This window comes from Pogona vitticeps, chromosome 5, assembly GCF_051106095.1.
Source record: "Pogona vitticeps strain Pit_001003342236 chromosome 5, PviZW2.1, whole genome shotgun sequence".
Lineage (NCBI taxonomy): Eukaryota > Metazoa > Chordata > Lepidosauria > Squamata > Agamidae > Pogona > Pogona vitticeps.
This window is the reverse complement of record NC_135787.1, coordinates 20,301,523-20,326,778: the sequence shown is the minus strand read 5'-3', so window position 1 is coordinate 20,326,778 and position 25,256 is coordinate 20,301,523. Positions and strand designations below refer to the sequence as shown.

At 41.7% G+C, this 25,256-nt stretch overlaps 1 protein-coding gene across 9 annotated transcripts in view; it reads right to left on the bottom strand.

Annotated features, from left to right (window-relative positions):
• Nucleotides 1–876: 876 nt before the first annotated feature.
• The window catches only part of RAP1GDS1 (Rap1 GTPase-GDP dissociation stimulator 1), a 108,397-nt gene continuing 84,017 nt past the window's right edge, over nt 877–25,256 (bottom strand). For all 9 annotated transcript variants that reach the window (XM_020802915.3, XM_078394603.1, XM_020802919.3 and 6 more), the window contains 9 exons: nt 24,220–24,345; nt 22,236–22,379; nt 19,420–19,551; nt 18,549–18,683; nt 11,221–11,346; nt 10,236–10,375; nt 6,973–7,099; nt 5,630–5,758; nt 877–1,594 (listed from right to left, as the gene is read on the bottom strand). In XM_020802915.3, the coding sequence (XP_020658574.1) occupies nt 1,467–1,594; nt 5,630–5,758; nt 6,973–7,099; nt 10,236–10,375; nt 11,221–11,346; nt 18,549–18,683; nt 19,420–19,551; nt 22,236–22,379; nt 24,220–24,345 (1,187 nt within the window). In that variant the 3' untranslated portion in view covers nt 877–1,466. The remainder of the gene's footprint in view (nt 1,595–5,629; nt 5,759–6,972; nt 7,100–10,235; nt 10,376–11,220; nt 11,347–18,548; nt 18,684–19,419; nt 19,552–22,235; nt 22,380–24,219; nt 24,346–25,256) is intronic.

The window sequence follows — 25,256 nt, the reverse complement described above, 5'->3', positions numbered from 1 at the left end:
TCCAGGACCAAAGGGTCCTGGAAGGTTTCAATTTTGCCCCTGCTGGCCCCGTGGGGGTGGGTTGGTGGAGCCTCTGAAGGGTCCTGGAAGGCACTTTCAGACCCTCTGGAGGCCCCCACCCCCCGCTGGGCCCTGGGGAGCGCTGTTTTACAATATTCACTCCATAAGATGCAGGCACTTCTCCCCACTTTCTTTGGGGGTAGTGCGTCTTATAGAGTGAAAAATACGGTATTTGGAATCTGTGGATCAATGACTGCTTTCAAATCTTAGACTCCAGCAACAGATTGCATGATTTTAGAAGAGGTGCTGCTCCAAGCAGCAAAAGCATAGCATAGCATGTCATAGCATGTGATTTTTCTCACATCTGCACTTTGCATTTACTGGGCTTCATTTTGTGACTGGGCTCACTGGTTTGACCCTTAGTTGTTATCAACTGCGAAAAAAGAAGGAACTTTTCTCTTTAAGAAGGAGTAAATCTATACTTTTGTAGAGACAGGGAGGACTTCTCCTTTAGCTTTTCCTTTTTCTGGAAGATGAAATCTAACAGTTCAGTGAACTGCAACGTAACACAGTAGTGAAGGTGGATTTTGCAAAGGACCTCTCCACAGACTTGCAGGGCTTCAAATGGTACAGTTCCCAACTCATAAAAGCCTTTCTAGGATGCACTGGGGAAAAGAACTTATGCAGAAACAAACCATCAGTCCCTCTCCATAAGTGAAACAAATGTAAAAGGCTAGTCTCAGGCCTGCACCTAAGTAGCTGAGTCCTGCAGACAGCACCTTCACTATAAGCATTTCAGACCCACATGCTTTGAAAATAACAACACATAAACCTTCACACAAACAATTTGCTATATACAAAAGATGAACCACAGGGTAAAGTGTGAGAGCACTGGAGTTTATTTGTTTACCTCTAGGTACCACGGGATCAACATTAACAGGTAAGACCAGTGAATGAGCAGCAAGACTTCCTTCATGGTCCCTTTTTGTTGTTGCTTCTAAAACATCAAAAAGAGGAACTCCCTCCATTCTTTGAAACCTTACCTTACTGGCAGTCCAGCCTGGCCTTGCTGCCTCCTGTTTTTTTCCCCTAAGTTAGCAGTACACTGTTACGGAGTTAGGGATATGAGAGGAGAGTCGTCACTGTAGTACCACTTTTACATTATTATAGGACTACAACATGCACATTCTATTATATGGCCCAAGCAACGCGAATACAAGTAGAACAACAAGACTGTGTGTCTGTGTGTGTGTGTGTATGAGAAAAAGGGGACAGGTGTATTTATGACAATTGGCTATGGGTTTTTCAAAGTCATCTTTGGAGAGGTACCTACAACAGTTCAATTGGTGTGGGAATGTTACACGCATGCACAAGTGACACAGTGGGTAAAACGCAGCAAGTGTAGCAGCAGGACAGGACGAAAGGTGAAATCTGACGCGATGCTATATGGAATTCGATACCCTTCCTCAGCTTTCCACCGTGAGTCTCTGCTCTGTGAGGGAAGCCTGCTGCGCGACGGTTTTGTTCTCATGGCTGCGGAGTTTTGATACAACATCTAGAAAGGCCAGACTCTGCACTTCCTTGTGAAGGAGTTCTGTCAAACAGAAGGAAGATGGTTACTTGCCTACTGAGCTTTTATGTGCGCAGCTGCTCTTTTGTCTAGATTTGTGGAATTGAACTGAAGCCTTGTCAATACACAGCATAGGCAGCAAAGGAACTGGCAGCTGCAAGCAATAGCGTCCCAAGAATGGGACATGCAAGGAGCCATTCTGTCCAAGCCCTTCTGCCTTTGTTCTGCTTATCATCTGTGTGCAAATATGATCTTTTTCAGTACTGCAACTGGGAGGAAAATGTCAGAGGCAGGCCAAAAAAGAACAGCGCATTTTACTCTACCAGGAATCTGTATGATGGAGAGAACCATATAAAAATGAGTGATAATTATACAAGAAAGGTTAGTTTTAAGAAACAACTGCAGTTGTATGAAAATCTGTGCTTTAGATGCCATCAAGAAGCAGGAAAGACAAGACAGACAAAGCGGGGCCTCTTTCTGCTGCAGCCTTTATAATGCAACAGCTGCTGGAATGCTTTAACTTTCCTTTCCACAGGCATCAATGAATAAACTAGAGATGGGCATGAATTAATTTGACCCAGGGTGACAAATTCACAGGTGCAATGCCTTTGTATGGTGCCACACATTCCCTGCCTCCACATTTCAGCTGCTCCACTTACAAGTCTCAACAAGTCACCTGGATCGTCGTCCTTTGCTGCCTGCCCAGTCCAGGAAGCAGCTCAGGCTTCCCTTCCCTGCTGCCTCTGGCAGCCGACCACTCAGATGAGGAGATGGGATGGGGATTCTCTCTGCACAGCTGTTGCACAGTTGGCTGCTGGAGGAGGCAGCAAAGGGAAGCCCCGAGCTCCTTCCTAGACTGGGCAGATGGCGAAGGATGATGACCTGAGCGGTTCTCGGGGGCTTGTGAGTGGGGTAGCCAGCTGGGGAGTAGGGGGAGGGAATGCCCCTGGGCCAAATTAATTCATGCTCATCACTAACATAAACTATCTGGACTCATCTGTGCCAGCCCCTGCTGACATTTAGGCTTTGAGTCTGCTGCAATTTTTGGCATTTCTCATTGCACTGGGGGTTGCTCCATCTATTTCTCTGTCTGTTTTTGCTAGAGCATTTCCATTTGTATCCTTAAAGCTAATGTCTGGAATCTGGCAGATATGGTGTTTTTTATTCTACTTAATTATTTTTACATTGCTCTCCATTCGTATTGTGTTGTTTCTAGAGATGGGGGTATTTGAATATGAATATCCCCACACAGGTGGCGTGAACGAGGGTCCAGCCTCATGGGGCCGGACGGTCCACTCACCGATCTGCCACGGAAGCGGATGGCATGATTCTACCAATAGCTTCGCAGCGCGCGATCCACTCGCCACCCTTCGACCTTGCAACAAGGCTTGTCCTCCTGCCAGGAGTGGCAAGTGGATCATGTGCTACGGAGCCATTGGTAGAAACGTGCCGTTTGCGTCGGATCAGTGAGTGGACTGTCCGGCCCCATGGAGGGTATTAACGCCACCTGTGTTGGGATATTCATACTCATATATGAATACCCCCATCTCTAGTTGTTTCTCCACAAACTCAAAATAACAAATGAAAATGTATAAAAAATAAATTAATCAAAAGCCACATAATAAATTATAAAAGCAGTGCAGGAACAAGCAGCAGGGTTAAAATTGCATGTAAAAAGCTTGGGGACATTAAAAGTGCTTTTCTTGTTGCTGAAATAGTTATAATACAGGCAAATCCTGTTGGCAGCAAGGCTCCATTTAGTCATGATGGTTTAAAGCGTGACAGCAGTAAGGTGTTTTAGCTTCAGTTTTACAGTGTCACCCAGAACTAAACTCTTTGCACAGCCCTCCTCCTCGGGCAACTTCACAAGTCACTCAGTAACAGCTGTTTAGAATCAGTTTCGCTACCTACAGAGCCTCTTTGCAACTCTAACTTCTTGTTTGCCTGCCAAGTCTCCTGTTCACCTGCTTAAACTCAGCCTGTGCCTTCTAATTCTCTGACCATGAAAGGAAAAGGAAAAGCAAGCTCAGGCTCTACTAATTTACTGAACAATTTAATGGAAACTGCCTTTCAATATCCAGGCTATTCTCCTGTGCAAGCCAAATGCTTCCTACTTCCAGGATAGCTTGGTATTTACAGCAGGTGCTTCTTTCAGAGTATTAATAGGTTCCAGTGGCAAAAGCAATTCTGCTCAGGCATTTAAAGAGTCCTGCACCTGCCCTCCACCCCTAAACACATAGTAAGGATGGGAAGGGCTCCATCTTCTCACCCTGTTCTTTTATGTTATGTACACCATTGATATTTCCCATTGTTTCCCTTCTACATAAAGGGTCTGTTAGAACAGGAAGGCTGCCATATTCAAAGGCCATGACAGTGGTGCAAGCAGAAGCAGCTTTCTGAGAATAATTCTTAGAAAAAGACTGCAGTGGTTACAGAAGGCAACCAAGCATCCTGGGTTGTCACAGTGCCTGCAGTCTTTGGCAAGAAGCATGCTTCTAAAGATCAAAACAAGAGTATTTAGAAATGTAACATCAGAAACACCCTCATGATGGTGCAAAAATTAAAAGCATTAATTTTTGGCGCTGGCAAAAGCCAAAATGACAGCACATAAGACAACGTGCCATGAAAATTCCAGTCTTAAACTCCTGTTGGAAAAGTACACTACTATGCATTTTGACTTTTTCCTACAATTTGGGAGATATGTTTTCCACCTGTAAAGAAACCACAGAGTGGAGAAGCTTATTAAGTTTATTGCAAATTTACAATTATGTGAGCTTCCCAGAGTACCAAACTGGGAGAAAGGTGGGATATAAGTCAAATACATAAATAATAAGAAAAGCCACCCCATCCCCAATATGGCAGTCTCTGTATTTGGGATATTCTGCTGAAAAGGCCTGCTGTCAACATTCAAAGCTATTCACTCCTGTGGCTCTGTCCTATTATAGTTCCTTAGAAGGAAGTTCTAATACATCCCGTGAGGCTCAAACACGAGAGGGTACCTGTAGGACTGCATCTTATCTTTTGTCCTCACGTAGTGTGCACAATGAATCTATAAAACTCTGTTCCTCCACAGAGATTGCAGTGGATACGTGAAATACTATGATGTCTATGGCAGGTCTCTAACAACTGAAAAGTAGCTCCAACTCTAGCATTAATTAATGGCCATAGGGTATTAAGTTTTAAGGGCTGCAGTGTATGAGGCTGCCTGCTATGGAGTCAAACTCTTGGTCCACCTTCCTCAGTAATGTTTACACTATCGAGCAATGGCTGTTCGGGGTTTTAGGCAGGACTCTTTCCCAGCTTTATGTGGAGATGGCAGGAATTGAACCTGAAATGTTCTGCATGCAAAGCATGTGCTTTGACTATCAAGCTACAGTCTAACCCAAATATACAGTTCTTACTTTCTCATTTAGTAATGAATACAGCAGAAGACATACTGAACAGTGGATGTGAATCTCCTCCGTTCTGCCCAACCCCACTACATTTCTGGGTTTGAATGCTTATGTGAGTGGTTCAGAGGACTGTATTAGCTTCAGCACAGCTCACGTTACTCATGACTGCATCAGGTGGTACATGAGCAGCACAAGATGGTACAATCGATTTTGACTCATTGGATTGCTGGTGTGGAATCACATTTCTTATATCCCCTGGGTGAAAACTCTGTTTCCAAGCTGAAATTGTACTATATATCCCACCCTGTTCAGGCCATCCTGTTCTTGGATGTTTATCCACCCTGGATGTTTATCCAGGCAAATGTGTGTTGAATTACACAGCTAACTTTACCTGAATTGAAGCTGTTACGTGTGCTGAAACAGAAATAGCTGCATTGCTTTCAGATCAGCTCTTATTTACAAAATCTGTAACATGTCCATTGCTTCCCTAACTTTTCAGAAGTTAACACAGACCTGGGGTGGGGGAGCTATTCAACTCCCCTACTCACTCTCTTCTGTACTGGACTATGCAATATATGGTAGCATGCAGTTCCAGTCCCACAACATTTTGGAAGGCCACTGATTCCCTCCCATCCCCAGTAAAAAGCAGAGCTTTGGGAAAACTCACCTGATCCCATAAGAGCACAGATCAATACCATGGAGTTGTACTTGATTTCCGGTGCACTCCTCTCATCTGACAACAGCCTGTGTAGAATCTGTACCAACTGAGCACTTTCGAGGTCCTTTTCTGCTGTAGCTGTGAACCAAAAGAAATGAAAGCCACAAGTCTGAAGAACAGGTTTCTTTCTTTTTGGACCTGCATGGAACATTTCCCACCATAAAGCATGTAAAAGGACCTTAATTCAACCTTCTCTAAACTGAATAGGACAGAAACGTAAATGCTAACCTTGCTTTTTCACTGCCAAATTGAGGGAAATGACACGCGCTTGATCTGATTATGCATGCCTGTGGGCTGGTGGGTATTTCTAAGATTTGCACAAATACCTCCACCTTCTCAAATCTTATAGTATGTGGAAATGCATGTAAATTTATGGGAGTGGGTGGATTTTTGGGTTGGGCAGTCATGAAAAAAGGCAATGTACCATGTTTTGGTTGGCTCTTATAACTTATTTTCTGATGGGAGATGTTTGGAATTTTTCTGGTGAACCACCATGGTTCACTCTTTTGTATACATCTGTATACAGTGGTGCCTCACTTAGCGATGTTAATCCGTTACGGAAAAAACATCGCTAAGTGATTTAATTGCTAAGCGATATTAAAAAGCCCATAGGAACATATTAAAACGTGTTTAATACGTTCCTATAGACTAAAAACTTACCTTAAAGCGAAATTCCTCCATAGCGGCGGCCATTTTGGGTGCCTCTAAAGCGAGGCAAAACAGCGGCGGCCATTTTGGAACCGCCAATCAGCTGTTTAAAAAAGTTCGCTTTGCCATGATCGCTTCCCCGCGGTCATCGCAAAGCAAATTTTAGCCATAGGGGACATCGCTAAGCGATCGCTCCAGCGATGCCCAAAAGTCCATCACAAAGCGATTTCATCACTCAACGGAGCGATCGCTAAGCGAGGCACCACTGTACAACAATTTTCCACAGCCTGCCTCCCTTCAGATGTTTTGAACTATGGAGAATGCCAGAACTCAGTGATGGTGATAGGAAATCACCATGTCTCTTCAGAGCTTTACATACAAAATGACAAGTTACATAACATAAAATATATAAAAGAATTACCACATCCATATTCTCATCTTTGATAGTGCTCTTAACATATGGGGGATGTCTGTCCATACTTCAAGCACAAAACCATGTGTCATGAGGTCTATATATATTTATTTAAACTTATCAACTCATCAGGGAGCAATTTGCCACCTAGCCTTGCTTTATTCCTGAGCAGTTTTCTCTTTCGTAACAGAGATGCGGAGACAGATTACACAGAATTAAAAAGAATACTTACCTAATTCTAGAGCCGCTATTAGTGCCAGGGCAACAAGAGCCTCATTCTGCATTATTACATGTTCACTAGTTGCCATGGTAACTAAGTGCTTAATGCCGCCACTCTGAACAATGGTCCTAATTACATCCTGAAAATAAAAAAGGTGTTTCACAGGATGTAAGGAAAAATTACCGTGTGCTACAGATAAAATAAAATGTACTGATTATGCACAGAACAGCAGCCAGAGGTCAAGGCCTTAGCCCATTTAGCCCACAATGCTTCAGCGTGGTGTCCTCTGGACCTCCAACTCCCATCAGCATGACCCAGTGTGGTCAGGGATGGATGAAGATCGTACTCCAAAAATCTGGAGACATGGTAGTATATGGGAGTGTACTCTAACTATCACTGGCTTTCTAAGGAGCTTTCTCATTACCTCTTGCTTGTAAACCTTTTCACCCTGACATCAGTGTTGACACTGATCATGCCCTTCTATGTGAAACATGACAAGCAATCAGGAAATGCCAGTATATTTTGAAATGCCATAATATACCATGCTGAAGTGGCTCGGCTCTGTGCCCACATTTCTATGCATCACTTCCAATGTTTACTGCTTTTCAGAACCAGCATTATAGATTCTCTTCCTCTACTTCAGCCAAGCTCAGTGCCCACACTGTAACTAAAAAAATTTCTATACCCTCCTTTTCTTGTTCTTCCTGCTGGTTGTGTGCTGCAACCTTCCCCCACCAACCATTGTTCCAGTTCTTTGAACAACAATATTCATTCATTCGCCTTTCTTGTACAACCTGTGGAAAGGACTAAGGCTGCATTATTTATTAGTTACAAGTACATACACGTTTAAGCCATAACACACTCCTAATATTTATGCAACACAGAATGTGTATATGTGAATTAATGTTTAAATGTGTTTTCTACAACCAGATTGTTGTATCTGCATGGAATATGACTTTAACCAATCACAATGTGTCTGCAATCAGCCAGACTACTATATAAGACAGGTGTCAGTTAGAAGTCCGTCAGACAGGGACTGACAGAGGTGACAGGGCTAAACACGTACGTAATCATATAGGGACTGATGGGGACCCAGAAGATATGTATCTCAGACAAGAATAAAGATGTGACTAAGATATATAATAGGGCTAAATAAGTATCACAAATATAACAGTCTTGCAATGAGATAGTAATTTGCCAGAGAAACTGTATCTGCCATACCAAATGTCTAAACAATGTAAGTTAAGTTTTACAGATGTTTATGAACAGCAAAAGTTATTTCATGTTTTAAACGAAGACACAAGTGATTATTTAATGTCATAATTGCTGGCACAAACACAAACATGGGAGATCACTGAATCTTATACTATACAAAAAGTGTTTTTATCTAAACATTTCCAGCTGCTATGTGCACGTTCTGCTAAGTTATAGCTTATAATGTATTTATTATAGCCAAAAGCCAATAATCCACACTAATTTATAGCAGTTATTTAGAAAATAAAGAGGTCCATATGCCAGCCTTTTCTTAAGATCCTTTGGTTGATAAGAGTGCCCCGGTTCCTGGCTTGTCCCACCAGGAGATGGGGAGGAAGTGCTGCAGATGTACCCATAGAAACATAGGTAGCCATCTTATACTGAGTCAAACCATTACTCCATCTAATCCATAACTGGTACTTTTGCCTGGAAGTGACTCTCTAGGACTTTAGGCAGGAGTCCTACCTCACGATCCTTGGTGATCTCACATGTAAGTAGAAAGCAAACCACGCCATGCATGGCCATGATGTGTGTTTGCATCTGTATCTTTGTTAGCATGTATTTCATTCTCTGGTGTTTTTTTTTTCTTTGTAAAACAGGCATAGTGAAAGCTTAACGTGACTTGGCTTCCCAAAATCAAACAAGATGGGTATGTTTGGTAAAGAAGCCAACCCAAGACACAGCCCTTCTACCCATCTGTTGTTTTCAGTTAATGGAAATAATGCATTAAAATTAACATGACAACATTAAACCTGATAAATTTTTGGATCAATTAAAAAAGCTATTGAAGTTTAGTCTTTAAAATGGCATTTTAAAAGGCAACATAATGGGACTTCTACTGATTAAAAAATGTTAGTATTGCATGCCTCTTTACAGGTTCACATTCCCCCTTTTTAAAAGGTAAAGGGACTGTACTTCGTTTTGCAACTAGGCTTACAGCAGGCTGGCCTGTCATGGGCCTAGAAACAGACTTGGACTATAACACCTAGTAGGCTTAATTAACACATCCTATAGCAGTCTATGGAATTTGTCAGAGTTTCTGCAAGCTGTAATCAAAAAGTACCAGGAGTCCCAATGTCGGGAACCACTAAGAACCAGAGTCAGTTGACTTTTCTAGCTGTACTTGTTCAGCATAGCACTATAAGAAGCTTTGCCTGATAGGCCTGATTAAAACCAGCCTCAGAGAGATGGTGTCTCCGATTTTAGGCAGCTACTGAGGTCAAACTTGACTCCACTCCTATTGCACCCAAATCACATCAACAGCAGTATTTCACAATTGGAAAATAATAACAAGCATTGGCCTATACTTTCAAGCAAAACTATTTTGCTTACACTAAAGAACAGTATCTGGGAGTGGCTATTTGGGGTGGTCTTGGACTATAACGCCCAGAAGCCTTGACAAATGCCAGGGCTTCCAGTTGTTACCCTTTAGCTACTTGTCTAGGGCCAAGGTTGGGCTACAGAGTATGAATCTACTTTTTAACTAGAACTGCAGGGAGAGGGAGATGTGAATGATAGGTATCCTCTCTGTAAATAATGCATAAAATAACATTTTAACTAGCATTTTAATTAATGTACTGTATTAATAACATGAATTTAAATAAGTTCAGCCGGAAACATTAACAGCAATTTCTAACAACGAAGGTTGAATAATTTTTGAACCTCACATTTCAAGCTCCATCTGTTTTCTCTACTGTATTGAGTGCTCCACAATGATTCAATGTCCTGATCATTTTAACAAGCCACAAGTACAAAACAATTGGCTTTCCAGACATTTTGGACTTCAGCTTCTGGAAGCGCCAGATAGCACTGCAAGGGATTATGAGAGCGGTAGTCTCAATAATATGGAGGCCCACAGGTTTATCACCTGGACTGTAGACTGCCAAAGCAAGGTTTGTTCAAATCAAACTACTTCAAATTTGGATCCCTCCCTGCAAAATGGGGAGCATAGTACTCTTGGAGTAGAGCTGGTTCAGATAGCAAACAACTTAAGTGTTCATGATCTTAACACAATAACTTACTTTTGATTTGCTATGTCGTATAAGAGCAGAGAGTAGTCTGTTCGATTCTCCCATCACGCCCGCGTGATCCTTGGCTTCACACCATTCTACGAGCCTTTCAACCAACTTCACATTCTTCCCCAGCTGTTCAGCAGCTTCGGCTACATAGTTTGAAAAGATGACATATTTCAAAATATAGCAGCTGGGGGTGTTGTTACAAAAATAATCCTCCCCCACATCCCTACATGATATGGAATAGCAGGAAAGGTATAGAGATGACTCTGCACTAAAGAGGAGGAAGGAGATGGCAATGACAAGAAAAGCCAGGTAGTCCACAACAAAAGGACTTCAGGAGAATCAGAACCCCCAAGTGTTTATCATGATCAAAAAGTATCTATACTATATTATTCTTTATTGCATGTATTAAATTTGCTGAGAAACAAAGCTATTTCTTAATTTTTTTCCATCCTGCAAACAATATCTGCTATAAATTCAACCAATTCTTATACATCCTCCGGCAACTGCATTTATTCATTGTGCACATTCGCAAGACTTTTTTTTTTTAGACCAATGCTTTGCAAGACTTTTTTTTTTTTTGAGACCGATGCATAGGGAACCTCGCAAGATGATTTTTTCACAAGACAACAATTTTTGCGGAACGAATTAAAATTGTCTTGCGAGACACAACTGTACTGACTTAACAGCAAATTCGCCAAAGTATGAAAAAGAAAAATACTGATTTTTGGAGCAGAGACTCAGCAACATCAGGGGGCATAAGAAGCTAAATAAGAAGCTAAAATGCATTAATGGTATGTCATGGCTTGAGTCGACTATAGTATATCAGGTGTCTACACTTGTATTTAGATGTTAGAGACAGTTCTCTTGGCATTCAATTTATTTGGAATATTTCCTTTAAATCCTTTTCTCCTTCTGTAAGAAACTTAGCAATGGATGAAGGACTGCACAAAGAGAGCACCATTTAACACAAAGAACAGTTCACTTTTACCTTGTGCATCTATTAACATTCTCAATGTCCCTAGCAGCTTGAACTGAACAGGGGGCATCTCGGATTTGAGAAACTTCAGTACTGCTTCTGCCACGCCAGCTGACAGCATTTTCGACTTATTTACAACTACATGAATAAAGAACAGATATTATCTCACATGGATTGCAGAGATGATACTTTAGTGCTATACAAAAAAAAGCTTATTTTGGTGGTAACCCAGACACACTTTTCCATAAGAACAAATTATGGGATTTGACCATGTGGGAATTGAGAAAAGGGATGAAAAAAGGCAATACTGGGTGTCATTATGCCTTTCCACGGTATTTCTACATTGACATTGGGGTGGCAGAGCAAGGCTTAGCAGTAGTGCTACGGTAAGAACAAATTCCATTTTCATTCACAGGCCACTACAAAGCATAACAGTACAGATACAAAAACATGGGGAGGTAGTAAGATACAGTGGTGCCTCGCATAGCGATTGCTTCATATAACGATGAAATCGGTTTGCGATGAAGATTTTGCAATGGCTTTTGCGAGCGCTTTCCGATGTTCCCTATGGGGGAATTTCGCTTTGTGATGATCAGTTCCCTGCTTGGGGAACCGATCACGGCAAAGCAATGCTTTTTAAACAGCTGATTGGCACCGCAAGCAAGGCTTTTTAAACAGCTGATTGGTGCTGCACTACCCCGTCAGAGCTCCTGCATAAATAGGGGACAGTGGGGGGGAGCGGGGGCGCTCCGGATTGGCGCCTCGGGAGGAGGGAGGGAAGGAGGGGCGAAGGGCCTGGCCCCGATCCCTGCGTGTACCCCTGGGCGCCGAGCCAGAGAGCAGTCACGGTGGGAGGCACTGCAGAAGAGGCGCCCGCTGGGGATCGGGATCAGGGCGGCAGCGGCTGGACGGGGGTGGTGGTGCGCCAGAGACTCCCTCCTCGCCCCGTCTGCACCCCCGCCAAGGAGACCGGGCATCCGGGGTTGGCTGGCTGGCGGCGGGTGGCGCGCCCCTTCCTACCCTGGGTGGCTGCCTGCCTCCAAGCCCCCTCCCACTCACCGCCCAAGGAGGCCGGGTGTCTCCCGGGCTGGCTGCTGAGCAGCGGGTGGATGGCGCACCCCTTCCCGCCCCGGGCGGTTGCCTGCTTCCGAGCTCGCCGCCCAAGGAGGCCGGGTGTCTCCTGGGCTGGCTGGCTGGTGAGCGGTGGGTGGATGGCACGCTCCTTCCCGCCCCGGGCGGCTTCCTCCGAGCCCTCGCTCGCTGGAGAAAGACCCTCTGGCCCACCTGTCTGCGCCCCGAGACAGCCCCGCCAAGGAGGCTAGGCGTCGTCCGGGGCTGGCTGGCTGGTGGTGCTTTGCTATGAATGGTTCCCTGGAACCGATCATCGCAAAGCCATGCTTTTTTAACAGCTGATCGGTGGTTTCAAAATGGCCGCCTGCTGTTTTCTGGGATGGATTCCTCACTTAACAGGCAGCGAAAATGGCCGCGCTATGGAGGATCTTCACTGAACAGTGAGTTTGACGCCCATAGGAACACATTAATCGTGTTTAAATGCGTTTCTATGGGCTTTTTTGTTCCGCAAAGCGACAAATCCGTATAGCGACGATTTTTCTGGAATGGATTATCATCGCTATGTGGGGCACCACTGTATATGTACAGTTATATATAATGTGAAAATACGCAATATAAACCACTGGTTCTTATCCTTGGGTTACTCAGGAGTTTTGGACTGCAACTCCCAGAAGCCTTCACCACCAACTGTGCTGGCTGGGGTTTCTGGGAGTTGCAGTTCAAAAACATCCGAGTAACAAAGGTTAAGAACCACTGATACAGACCACCAAAAATCATCATACAATAAATGAGCTTTTGTGGATTAAAATATAAGTTAATCAGGTTTGTATCAGTTAATCAGTATGAAGAACTTAAAGCCCAAAAGTTCTTGGCAAGATGGAATTCCCCAGGCATGTCTCTCTTAAGACGTAAGTCAGGAAGCAGTTTGGTTGCTGTTTTATGGTTATAGCTGAAGCAGCTGTGGATTGGCTCTAACAACCTGGCTCTCCAAACAAAGAAGTACAGGCCATGCATACATACATACCTCCCAATCTGACCTTTCTTTGAAATGCACATGTAACATATACATATACCGTGTAAAATTAATTACAAATGCAATTCACAGTCCGAAAAATAAGACTCATCCAAGAAACAGATTTTAAACAGCCTAAGAGTGCTAACAGGTATTAACAATGCAGTAAAGTGAAGTCATGTCAAATCCAGCTTCCCTGTTAACAAATAGCACTATTCTAGACCTTATAAGCTCAGATCACAAACATATTTTTACAAACTTTTTTCTTCCTTGCTGCAAGTGCAAAATGAACCACATTACAAGAGATCCTACATTTAATTCCCCCCAATAAGAATAAGAAACTTTTCTGTACTGGACTGTCTTATCATGACTAACAAACAGTGGGACAGAAATCTCTCTGGCAAAGGAACTAATCAATAGTCAGTAAAAGAAATAGTGAGGGAAGGCCCTCAATCTAGCCACGTTAACACCCTTCACATTCCTGCTGCACCAGAGAGGTTATCAGTAAATAAATAAATAAATAAATGTCTGCCAGTAAGAAATTCAGTTCTCCACTGGCAGTGGAGGATAGAAGGGTGTGGTGTGTTCTGGTCCATGGAGTCACGGAGAGTCAGACACAACTTGATGAATAAACAACAACAGAAAACCACTGTTTGTGTGCATGTATGTACACATTGCTATAGACTAATGGAGCTTATTCAAATAGGGCCCCAAAGGGAATGGTCCAAGTACAGTATGAATATATGTGTTGCTTTAGAAAACAGACTTTAACGCATATATCCCACCATATATATGGTATACTTTGTGCAAACAATATTTATTTATATGCATTCGTTAATGAAGTTCACTTAAATGGAGGGGAAAAACTAGTTAGATTTGGTGGACAGGGCATAACTATACAGGATTCAAACACACACAGTTGTTGGCTCACAAAAATGCTGTACAGACAGAACAATTGCAACTGTGCCCCATCATACACAGCATCTACAAAACAGGACAGAAATGTGTGCTATGGATAAAAGTTAAATAATCAAATGGTTTTGTTTTGTGCACACAAATGCATTTTAAGCTCTCTGTATGGCAGGGTTATGTAAATGGCAAAGGCTGTACCTTGCAAACGGTGGCAAGTAACACCCTGTGCTTTTGCTCGGCCTGTCAAGACCTCTTTTCCACGGTACATGGCAACTGCACCTGTTCCCTACCCTGTAAGGCACACCACCTCCATGTTGAAGCAGCAGCCAGACTTTGCTCCATAATGCGTTTTAATTAAAAGTGAGAAGTTAGCTGGCATTTAAAATATGGACTAACAAGATGTTGCTTGCTCTGGCAGAGATTCTGTAGTTCAGAAGCTTATGCTTAACATTTTTTTATAAAGCGTCACTAAAATGTATTCCCACCGCACTAAACAAATTTAAATATTAAATGAACATATCTTCTCTTGGTATTTTGGAAGAATGGGCAAATTGAAATTATGTAGGAAAATAAGAATTTGAACAAGTTATTTTCTGATTGTGCCTGGTGTTCTAAATGTACTTAACTGTGGCTGTAGCAGGTACAGAAACAATCTTAGAAAGTGAATTGTTCTTTCACAGCTAAATACTCATTTAACAGGGAAGTGAAGTAAAAACATCAGAGCTATCATTTTGCAGAGTACATTTAGAATAGAAAAGTGACTGAATTCCCCCCCCCCCCCGCTCCCTACAAAGTATTAATTTTGGGCCATGATTAGCTCCCATTAAAGCTCTTTGTGTCATTTCAATGATATTTAAAATCCATTAACATAAAGTAGAAATAACAGCTGAGATATGGACCAAGACTAAATTTGCTGTTGATCCTGGCAAATTTGGCATCCTACCCAGTGCCCTTCCTTTTCTTATTTATATATTTTTTTTGTTTTAATTATAAAACAAATAGCAGTAACAACAAATGTTTACTATTTATTTGGTATTTCCCCAAATCCTTAACACAGGGTGGGACTGCACAGCAAATAAAATGAGTATGGATCCACTGTGAAGTCGCACCGAGAAAGTCAGGTTTCCACAGGTGAATTTGCTTCAGCTGACTTGCACAGGATTCAGTAAAGAATGAAGGAAATCAATCTTGTTTGCAGCTTGTTAACCATTTGAATTCTTTCCTCTCCACATCCTGTGTGCTTGGGTCTGCTTGTTATCCTCTTCCCTTCCTCCTCTGTTTTTTTCTTTCTTTATCTTCTTCTTTTCATTTAAAGGCTTGCTGTCCTAGTGCCAGGCCAGTTAGGTGACTAAAGAGGGGGTATAAATGAGGAATTGGCAGAGAGACAGGAGAAAATTTTCACTTCAGTATTGTTGCCAGCTTAAGATAGCTTTACTTTAAAATGTCATTCCCCTGCTCTCTCTGCTTAGTCCTTGCTCCTTTTCACCCCCTCACCTTTGGTTGCCCAGCTGCTCAGGACTAGATTAGCAAGCTTTTGTAAGAAAGAAGGAGATCAGGAAGATGAAAATAGACTCAGGGACCAGGTGTGGGGAGGGACTGATTCACATGGCAGCCGGATTCCCCACTGCCCTGCCTCCAGGTCATTGCTCCTGGAGCTGGCTGGAAAGGCTTTAACAGCAATGGCTACAAACCCTTCCACATCAGCTCAACCAGATTTCACCTGTTTCCTGATATTTTAATCTCTGACAAAAGATAATAGTTGTTTCCCAGCATGGTTCACATCAATTAATAAGAGGCAGAGAAAATGTGGAAAAGGAAGGAAGGAAGGAAGGAAGGAAGGGGAGAGGGAGGGGGAGAGGGAGGGAGGGAGGGAGGGAGGGAGGGAGAAAGAAAGACCTTCCTTCTTTGGATAGAGGTACTGTAAATGGCAAAAGAAGAGTTCACAAAACTGTAAAATTTCCCAAAGAGCAATAATGCATCTGAAGAAGTGGATTATTATCCACAAAAGTTTCTGCGAAGTGACCTGTTTTAATCTTCAAGGAGCCACAAGACTCTGTGGCCAATAATGCATCTGAAGAAGTGGATTATTATCCACAAAAGTTTCTGCGAAGTGACCTGTTTTAATCTTCAAGGAGCCACAAGACTCTGTGGCCAGAATTTTACTGGTTGGTTATGTTGACATAAATACAATGAGGTATATTGCAGCAGTGAACTGCTGGTTGTTAACAGACCACTGGTGATTTGTATCCCTCATTAAGAGCCAAGTATGTGAGATGGTGAACAATGAGGGATAAAATTGCAGTTCATTAACTAAGGGAACTTTGCAATTTCACACCAGTACAGTTAGGCCAAGGTAACTGAATAATAAGCTTATGATCTTTATTGTTTCTTGCAATAATGTAAAATTAAACTCATAAGGAGAAATCTGCCTCCATCATGGGCTAACTGAGCTCCAGGTGTTCAGCCCCAGAGTCTGGAAAATTCAATTCAATTTTTTTAGACTATGACTTCCAATATGGCCAGTGGATTCTGGGAGCCAAAATCCAAAACATGAATTTCAAAATACTACCGAAGTCCACATTCTTCTCTCAGAAGATTGTGGTGGAAGCTGTTTCACACAAGGGGCTCTCTGTGCTTGATATAACATGAGGGAGGAACAAGCATAAGGGCAGGAAATACTGCCTGAGTAGCTTTGTTTCTTTATGCATTTCATTGGTTTTCAACTGTGGGTAACCCAGGTGTTCTGAGACTGCAACTCCCAGAAGCCTTCACCACCAGCTGTGTGGAGTTACAGTTCAAGAACACCTGGGTTACCCAAGATTGGGAACCACTGCTGTTTCTTATTTGAGTGTATTTTAAGAATCTTTCAGATAGTGTTATAAGACTATCTGGGCTATATCTAGTATCTTAATTCAAAGCGACGTTTAATATTTTATCTCCAGCATAGTATTTATGTCTTAATTGTTAGTTCAATGTGGCTAAGGCTGTAAATGCCAAGTAGCAAGTTCTGATGAATACAGGATGGTGCAAAATGTTTCTTAATGAAGCCACAGAATCTGATGGACCCCCCCCCCAAAAAAATCATAGCTAAAACAGATCCCTGCGTGTTATAGCATTATAAGACAATGTATGATTAGGTGGGCACAAAATACAGTATAGGACATAATATTGATATTGATCAATGGTTGCAAATATGGCAAAATAATATAATGCTCAAGGAGAATATATATAAGATGTTTTACAGGTGGCACATGACTCCGGAAAAATTATCAAAGATTTATACAAATGTGTCAAATGTTTGTTGGAAGTGTGAAGCATACAAGGGAAGTTTTTACCACATGTGGTGGACTTGCAGAGTAGCAAAACAATTTTGGATAGGCGTACATACTTTGTTATAAAAATATTGCTTTGTAAGGTTCCACTAACTCCAGAACTGTTTCTACTGAGTATCATACCAGACAATACAGTGGTGCCCCACATAGCGACGATAATCCGTTCCGGATAAATCGTCGCTATCTGGAAACATCACTATACAGGGCAAAAAACCCCATAGGAACTCACTGAAACCCCTTCAATGCATTCCTATGGGGGATAAACTCACTGCTAAGCGGAAATCCTCCATAGGGTTGCCATTTACACCGCCTCGGTAAGCGAGGAAACCATGTGAAAACTCTGCGGGCGGCCATTTTTTCTTCCGGTGGCCATTTTGGAACACCCGATTAGCTGTTTTAAAACATCGCAATGCAAAGATCAGTAAGCGAAACGCTTACTGATTGTTGCAATGCGATGTTTTCCCTATGCGGATTCGTCGTTAAACGGGGTGCTTGTTATGTGAGGCACCACTGTATAGGCAAGACAAAGTTAGATATATATACATATAGTCACCACAGCCAGAATTCTTTATGCCAAGAATTAGAAGAAATCGGAGATACCGAAACAAGAGGAACTCATTGAGAAGATATGGGAAGTGGCAGAAATGGATATCTTATCAGAAGTGTTGAAAGACTGCCCAATACAAAAGACAACTGAACAATGGGATTTATTATATAAATGGCTTGAGTCACCAGATAGTACTTGAATAACTTAGATTAAAACTAGGATGTAAATATAAGTTAAAACCTGGAGGGCAATCAAATAGAAGAAAAGCGGAAAGTCGAGTTGATATTGCAACATGAATAGATTGGATGTCAGTACATTTTCTGTTCTCCTCCCCTCCTTTTTTTCCCCCTCATATCCCCCTTTACCTTCTGTACCCCTTACCTTATCCCAAGGTGTTAATTAAAAAAGAGAGCTATAACTGCAAATATCGCTGTTAGGAGTTTGATAACATGCTGAAACTTCTCACCAGGAATAGCAAGGTTCCGGAGCGCACTCAGTGCTGCATGTTGCACTGTGACATTTCCATCCTCCACATGCCGGTCCAGTAAGTCCATCAGTTTCTGAACAATACCATTATCCACCATATGGATACAATTTCCATCTAAAGAAAACCAGTGAATCATAATGTGAATAAAATGTCACAACTCCGTTAAATGCACCACTCCCACAGTATGTACCTTTCAAATTCCAGGCAACAGTAATTTTGTTCTCGTCAACAGCTCAGTGTCATTTAAGTGAAGAAAATGAAGTAGGAAGTATTTGGGACACAAGAGTCTACAAACACCTGAACTTGGTGTTTCTTTCGGCCAGGTAATACATCTCTTTAAAAATATAGGCCTATATGCATCTAAAATATAGACACATAAGTACATCTATATGTTTATCACATACACACACTTATCCAAGGTACTGCACAACTTAGTTTTTAAAAGCACATTTTCCTTGGTGAAAATCTTCTCCCTCTTGCTTCTTAAACCTTAGTGTACATTTTAAAGATGCATTTTTAAAGCAACATTCCCCAAACAAAATGGCTTGCCACCTACTCCTTTTCCTTTTGCTGCACCATGGGAAACTACTGCCTCACCATATCATTCAACTTAAAATTTAAAAATCTTGATATTTAACAGGATGCCTGTATTCTGAGTTGTGGCAGTAGATCAACCAACCACAAAGCCCTACGGTCTTTCCAGAAATCAGTTCTGTGCTCAGCTGTTTATAATTCCCAATATAAAAGGCAATACAGAATGCCCAGTAAACAAATATACAGTCAGAGCCACAGCTGCTATTTAACACGAGTGTCAGCAATCTGCTGGGATGTGAACCTCGATGATTCTCACCGTTTCTAGCAAAATTTGCAATCGCCAATGCTCCTGCAAGCTGTAGCTGATGGTTATTAGATGGGATCCATAAAAGTACCTTTTGAAACACACTTCCTTTTCCTCCTTCAAATAATTTTTGCATTGATTCATCTGGAAGCAAAACAAGCAAAGCACATTTAACCAAAATGAAAAAAAAAATGAATCCATGTACGTGCTTTATACCAGATCATGTCATTATCCAGCACAGCAGCATCTACGCTGCTGGCAGAAGCTCTTAAAGCAGAATCCCAGCCTTGCTAATTGATGCCTGAAATTGTGTACGTGCATATATTTCCTCCACAAGGGTCAAGATAGCTTATTTTGTTCTGCTATCTTCAAAGCAGCTACGCTGCCATTAATTCAGATTACAGCACATGTAAGTGACTAACACACAAATAAAACCAGCACATTTGGGCACTACCTCCACACTGATCTGAATAAATGGAAATGAGAAGAGGAAGAAATTTAGGTTAAAAGTCTGAGTGTATTTTCACATCCTTCTATCTTGAATTTAGATGATTTAACCACAGACTAGCAAACAATGTCTATCAAGATAAAAATGTTAAAACATCATGAAGCCTTTGTTCAAACAGGCTTTTGACATCTAAGGTTCTGCTGTCAAAGTAGGTTTTAACCTGGTGAATGCTCTATTTTCCTTCTTATTGGTGCTGTTTTTATTAGATATGTTTTATTTGTGCTTTTACTATAGCTTTGTTACTTTACTTTCTGTCCCTCCAGCGCTGCCTGGAGACCATACTACAATGGATGCAGGAAAATGGGCTGAGGCTGAACCCGGACAAGACGGAGGTACTGAGGGTGGGCGCCCCCACAGTAGGTGGTTTGGGAAACTCTCTCTCTTTTGGGGGGGTGACTCTTACCACCAAGAGTGAGGTTCGCAGTCTGGGGTTCCATCTGGACCCAACACTCACTATGGAAACCCAGGTGGCGTCAGTGGTCTGCACCGCCTTTTTTCACCTTTGGCGGATAGCCCAGCTGCGACCCTATCTTGATGTTGGGGTGCTCACTACCTTGGTGCATGTGCTCATAATCTCAAGATTAGACCACTGTAACGCGCTCTACGTGGGGCTACCTTTGAGGCTGATGCGGAAATTCCAAGTGGTGCAGAATGCGGCGGCCAGACTTCTTAGTGGTGTGAGGAAATACCAACACATCACACCCACTCTGGCCGCATTGCATTGGCTGCCCATTCGGTTCCGCATTGACTTCAAAGTGCTGATGCTTACGTATAAAGCCCTATACAGTTTAGGGCCTCGATATTTGACGGAACGCCTTCTCCCACCAAGAACTACCCGGGTCAGTCGATCGAATCAGGAGGTGAGGCTGAGGAGCCTTACGCCGAGGGAGGCCCGAAAGGAGAAAACAAGAAATCGGGCCTTCTTGGCGGTGGCTCCTCGCCTCTGGAACAACTTGCCTCCAGAGATTTGTGAGGCCCCGTCGCTGGGTATTTTCAAGACCAATCTAAAAACATGGATGTATAAGCAGGCCTTCCCTCCAGATAACAATTAATTTTTTTTCCTTCTTTATCTATTATGTGCTATTTTTAGCCATCTTGAAGAATTTGCTTATTGTTTTTCTTTATTGTTTATTGTTTAATTGTTTACTTTTGTATATTTGTTATATGTATTTAAGTCAGCATTTTTTTTTGGTCTGGAAGCCGCCTAGAGTGGTCGTGTCGACCACATAGGCGGGGGTATAGATAGATAGATAAGATAGATAGATAGATAGATAGGGTTTTTTTTCGCATGACGACGATTTCGGTGTACAATTATTTTAACAGAACAGATTATCATCGTCATGCAGGGCACCACTGTACAGGTAAAGGATTGTTCTACATCCCATACAATGGGTTATGTTATGAGGAAGAGGAGAAACAAAAAAAAATTTCATAGGAAAGATAACAAATTAGAGATACTGTATTCTATCCTAGCTACACGTTTATAAACAAAAATTTGTAAACATAAGTTCTTCGCACATGGCGTAGCTGTGTTCAGAAAATGCATGGAAGGAGACAGCAGGATCTTTCCCTTAGTCCTAACACTCTTCAGCTACAAATATTTGAATTTGCAGAAATTTGAATTTGTCAACTATCTCTACAAATTTTGGATTCCTTCGAAAAGGAGATTCCCCCTGTTCACAAAGACTATGTGCAAAGCACATGGCCACCACCAGTGATACAGTCCTCTCTAAAGTAACCCAGGCAACAAACCTCGCCATCAGCTAAGAGTCTGTTTAACGTTAAACTGGAGCAGGTCAAGTAATATTCTCTGACTGATCCTTGTAAGAATTTGCAGGTCAAAAAGGACCCTATCCTGTGTCCTGCGTAAGCAGCACAGAAGCATGGGAGGGGAACCAGTGCTGGAAGAGGAGAAAACACCAGAGATAGATAGATAGATAGATAGATAGATAGATAGATAGATAGATAGATAGATAGATAGATAGATAGATAGATAGATAGATAGATAGATAGATAGATAGATAGATAGATAGATAGACAGATAGACAGACAGACAGACAGATAGATAGATAGATAGATAGATAGATAGATAGATAGATAGATAGATAGATAGATAGATAGATAGATAGATAGATAGATAGATAGATAGATAGATAGATAGATAGATACTATGTATTCTACTGTTACCTGTCCTGAAAACTACTTTTAGGGGAAATGTGGAATATAAATGTTAACAAACAAATAAATGAGGATTCCAGTGGGCTCATAATGACATATTTATTCTCTGTTATACCGCAAGCTGACTCCACAAACAACTTACCTCCTAGCAGTAGAAGAACCATTAGATCAGAAGCTGTTTTAAGCTCAGCAATGTCCTCCTCCTTGTCACTGTCCACAGTCTTTTGGACTATCTCAAGAAGACAATCTACAAGGCCTGCTTCAACCAGCTGCAGTTTAATGATATCTGGATGGAGAAAATGAAAAGTTCATGCTTCTTTATCAGCCATGAATCCAAATAAAACAGAATCCTCTTGAAAGACATGTACACACAAGAGTAATCATGCAAGTGGTTTGCATAAAGCTGGTCAAGCACTGGTGGGAAAAAAACAAGAACAATAATAAATTTAGAACTGCAGAGCTGGAAGGGACCCTATGGATCATCAAGTCCAGCCCCTGTCAAGGAAGCACAGTAGAGAATCAAACTCCCAAGTGAGATCTAAACCCCTGAGCTATCCAGCAGTTAATGCAGCCAACCATATGACAGACACCCTCCAAAGGATGCAAACTGCCTGTGTGATTATTATTCTGTGTACCAATTTTTCCACCAAGATTCTGGCCTTAGTGGATGAAATCCACCATAACTCAATAGAATGAAAATCCCTGCCAACAGAACTGCTCTTATTTACATTATTAGACACAGTATTTCTCAAATCCGTTGTGCAACTGCTTGTGCCACAGAAACTGTACAGTATTGGATGGCACCCTCCTGTTAACTTGGTAGGTAACTCTATGGTCAGTTGACGTCTGTAATTCCTCTTTACATATGAATTCACAATAGATGTAAATTGTCCAACTCTAGTCTTCAGTAGTCACCTTCTTCTACGAAGATTATGGATGTAGCTGTTTGTAGCTTTCTGTCTCTTGTGGAGAACTGCACGAATGTTGATGACTGGAATTTCTAATGGGAGTCCACTAACTCTCATTCACTAACTTCTACAGAAACTGATGACCTGGGTATTTGGAGGTGACAAATTTGCTTTAGGTTTTCATCTCAGCTCTGAAGGAGTGCTGAACCTATTTTGTGTGTAAGGTTCAGCTCTAGTAAAGTTGAGTAACTCTGATAAAGTTTGAGCTCAATCTGGAGTAGATTCACCGTTCCACGCAAACTGGAATCAATAACCTCAAGTGACACTGCAAATATATACAACCTATTATGGAGTCAGCTTCACTACACTGAACTGGGTTTACTTCTGAGTAGACACATAAAGGAATTATATCTTATACTGGGAAGTAACTGTAACATAAAGTCAGTCATACCATTGTAAGAAGAGAAGGACTGGCCTGAAGAGACATTTTTGCATAGAAAAGCCCTCTTCAGGTATTCGGAAACCTTTACTGTATAAGGTGAGCATGTGAGAAGGGAGAGCACTCTAGCCTTGACTATCTCTGCCATTGTTTCCATCATCTTCCCTATGTGAAAAGGAGAGCTTTTCTATGCATGGAGGCTTTCAGCAAGATCAAGTATGGTGGAAGATCAATGTCCCAACTGCATGGAGAGCCAGCACACACACAGAGCAGCCTCTCCCTCTTCAGGCCATCTCTCCATGTCTAGAGAGTGACGTAAGTGGAAACTGAAGGGGCAGGGCTGGGGTGCTTTCTGTCCTTATCTTAGTCAGGTTCCAAGATACACATACAGAGCTTGTTGCATTTGTGACTCCTGTGTTCAGCTGTCTTCCATCATATTTAAAAGCATCCCCACTCTCTTTAAACATTTTCCTGACCCCTCTAACAGTAAACAACACTGATGCAGAGGTTAAAATTTAACTGAATAAATATAGGTTATGGGCTGAATCTACTTTCCATTTTCTACCAGAATGAACCCATTCAATGAACTGAACGTTTGAATCAAAACTTATGTAAGCCCCATTAATTCAATGCATCTACTCTAATCGAGGACTAACCACTGGATTCAATTCTCAAGTCATGGTTTCTGCACAAACAATGCCAGCTAGGCAGATACATTGAGAAGAGCTCCAATTTTTTCTTTCTTTCTGTTATATACAGATACATTATTGGGATCTCACCATTTTCTGCCAAAGGAGCCAGAACTTCAAAAATCATCTCCTTCTTGTCATGTTCTATTTGCTTTTTGAACAGTTTCACAAGCTCTTCGGCAATGTTTGTGTACGCAAACTGCTCTTTGCTTGATTCTGTGAAATCAGAAAAGGAAACTAAGTGCACAGAGAAACAATATCATATGGCAGAACTGTGTTCCCTTCAATTTATTAGGAGGTTGTTCCGTGCATTGATTAATAGAGTTAAACAGTTTTCACAGACAGGAACAATACACTTCCGCACTTAAGCCTGTCACTAAATGAAAAGAAAAACATCTAGGACTTTTAAAGATAAATGTGATGACCTGAATTATTAATTATGTTTGAAGCTGTCAGAAATTTGCACTAGCTGAACGTGAATGTATCCATAGCAACGGCAAAATTACTAACATTTAAACTTGAACCTTCAGCTGCTGTCAGCCAAACAAGAAAAATTACAGTGAGAGCACAGGGTTTAGACTGAAGAGATTAAAGGTCAGACCCAGTGCTTCACCATTTACATGGCTACATGCTGGTTAAATTTGTTTTGCTGTTTCAAAACAGTTCAACCCACACACTGAGATTCAGCTTCCTAGGAGGAATACAGGAAACTGTCTTATTCTAGCCCAGAGTGCCAACAATAAAGTGCAACAAATCTCTAGAATTCTCTCCTAGCCCAATCCAGAGGTACCAGATATTCCATGAGGGAATATTTGGTACCAGATGTTCCCTCATGGAATATTTGGTACCATTCAAGGTGCCACCCAGGTCTGGTCTTGCTCAGCTTCCAAAATCAGTCTTTGTGTTCTCAGTTCCTAAACATAAGCTACATTATCTACGGACTTTTAAAATGCAGGTATGAGTTTAAGTTTATTGATCTGTTGGTCATTTTCTTTGGTGTCAGTCAAACCAAGGCATGTGTAAATGGAAGTTAAGTACCTACTTAAAAATGTTAAGACTTAGGCAAATGGCAAACTTTGTTAATGAAGGGGATTTCAGCAACAGATTCATCAAGGAAATAATCAACT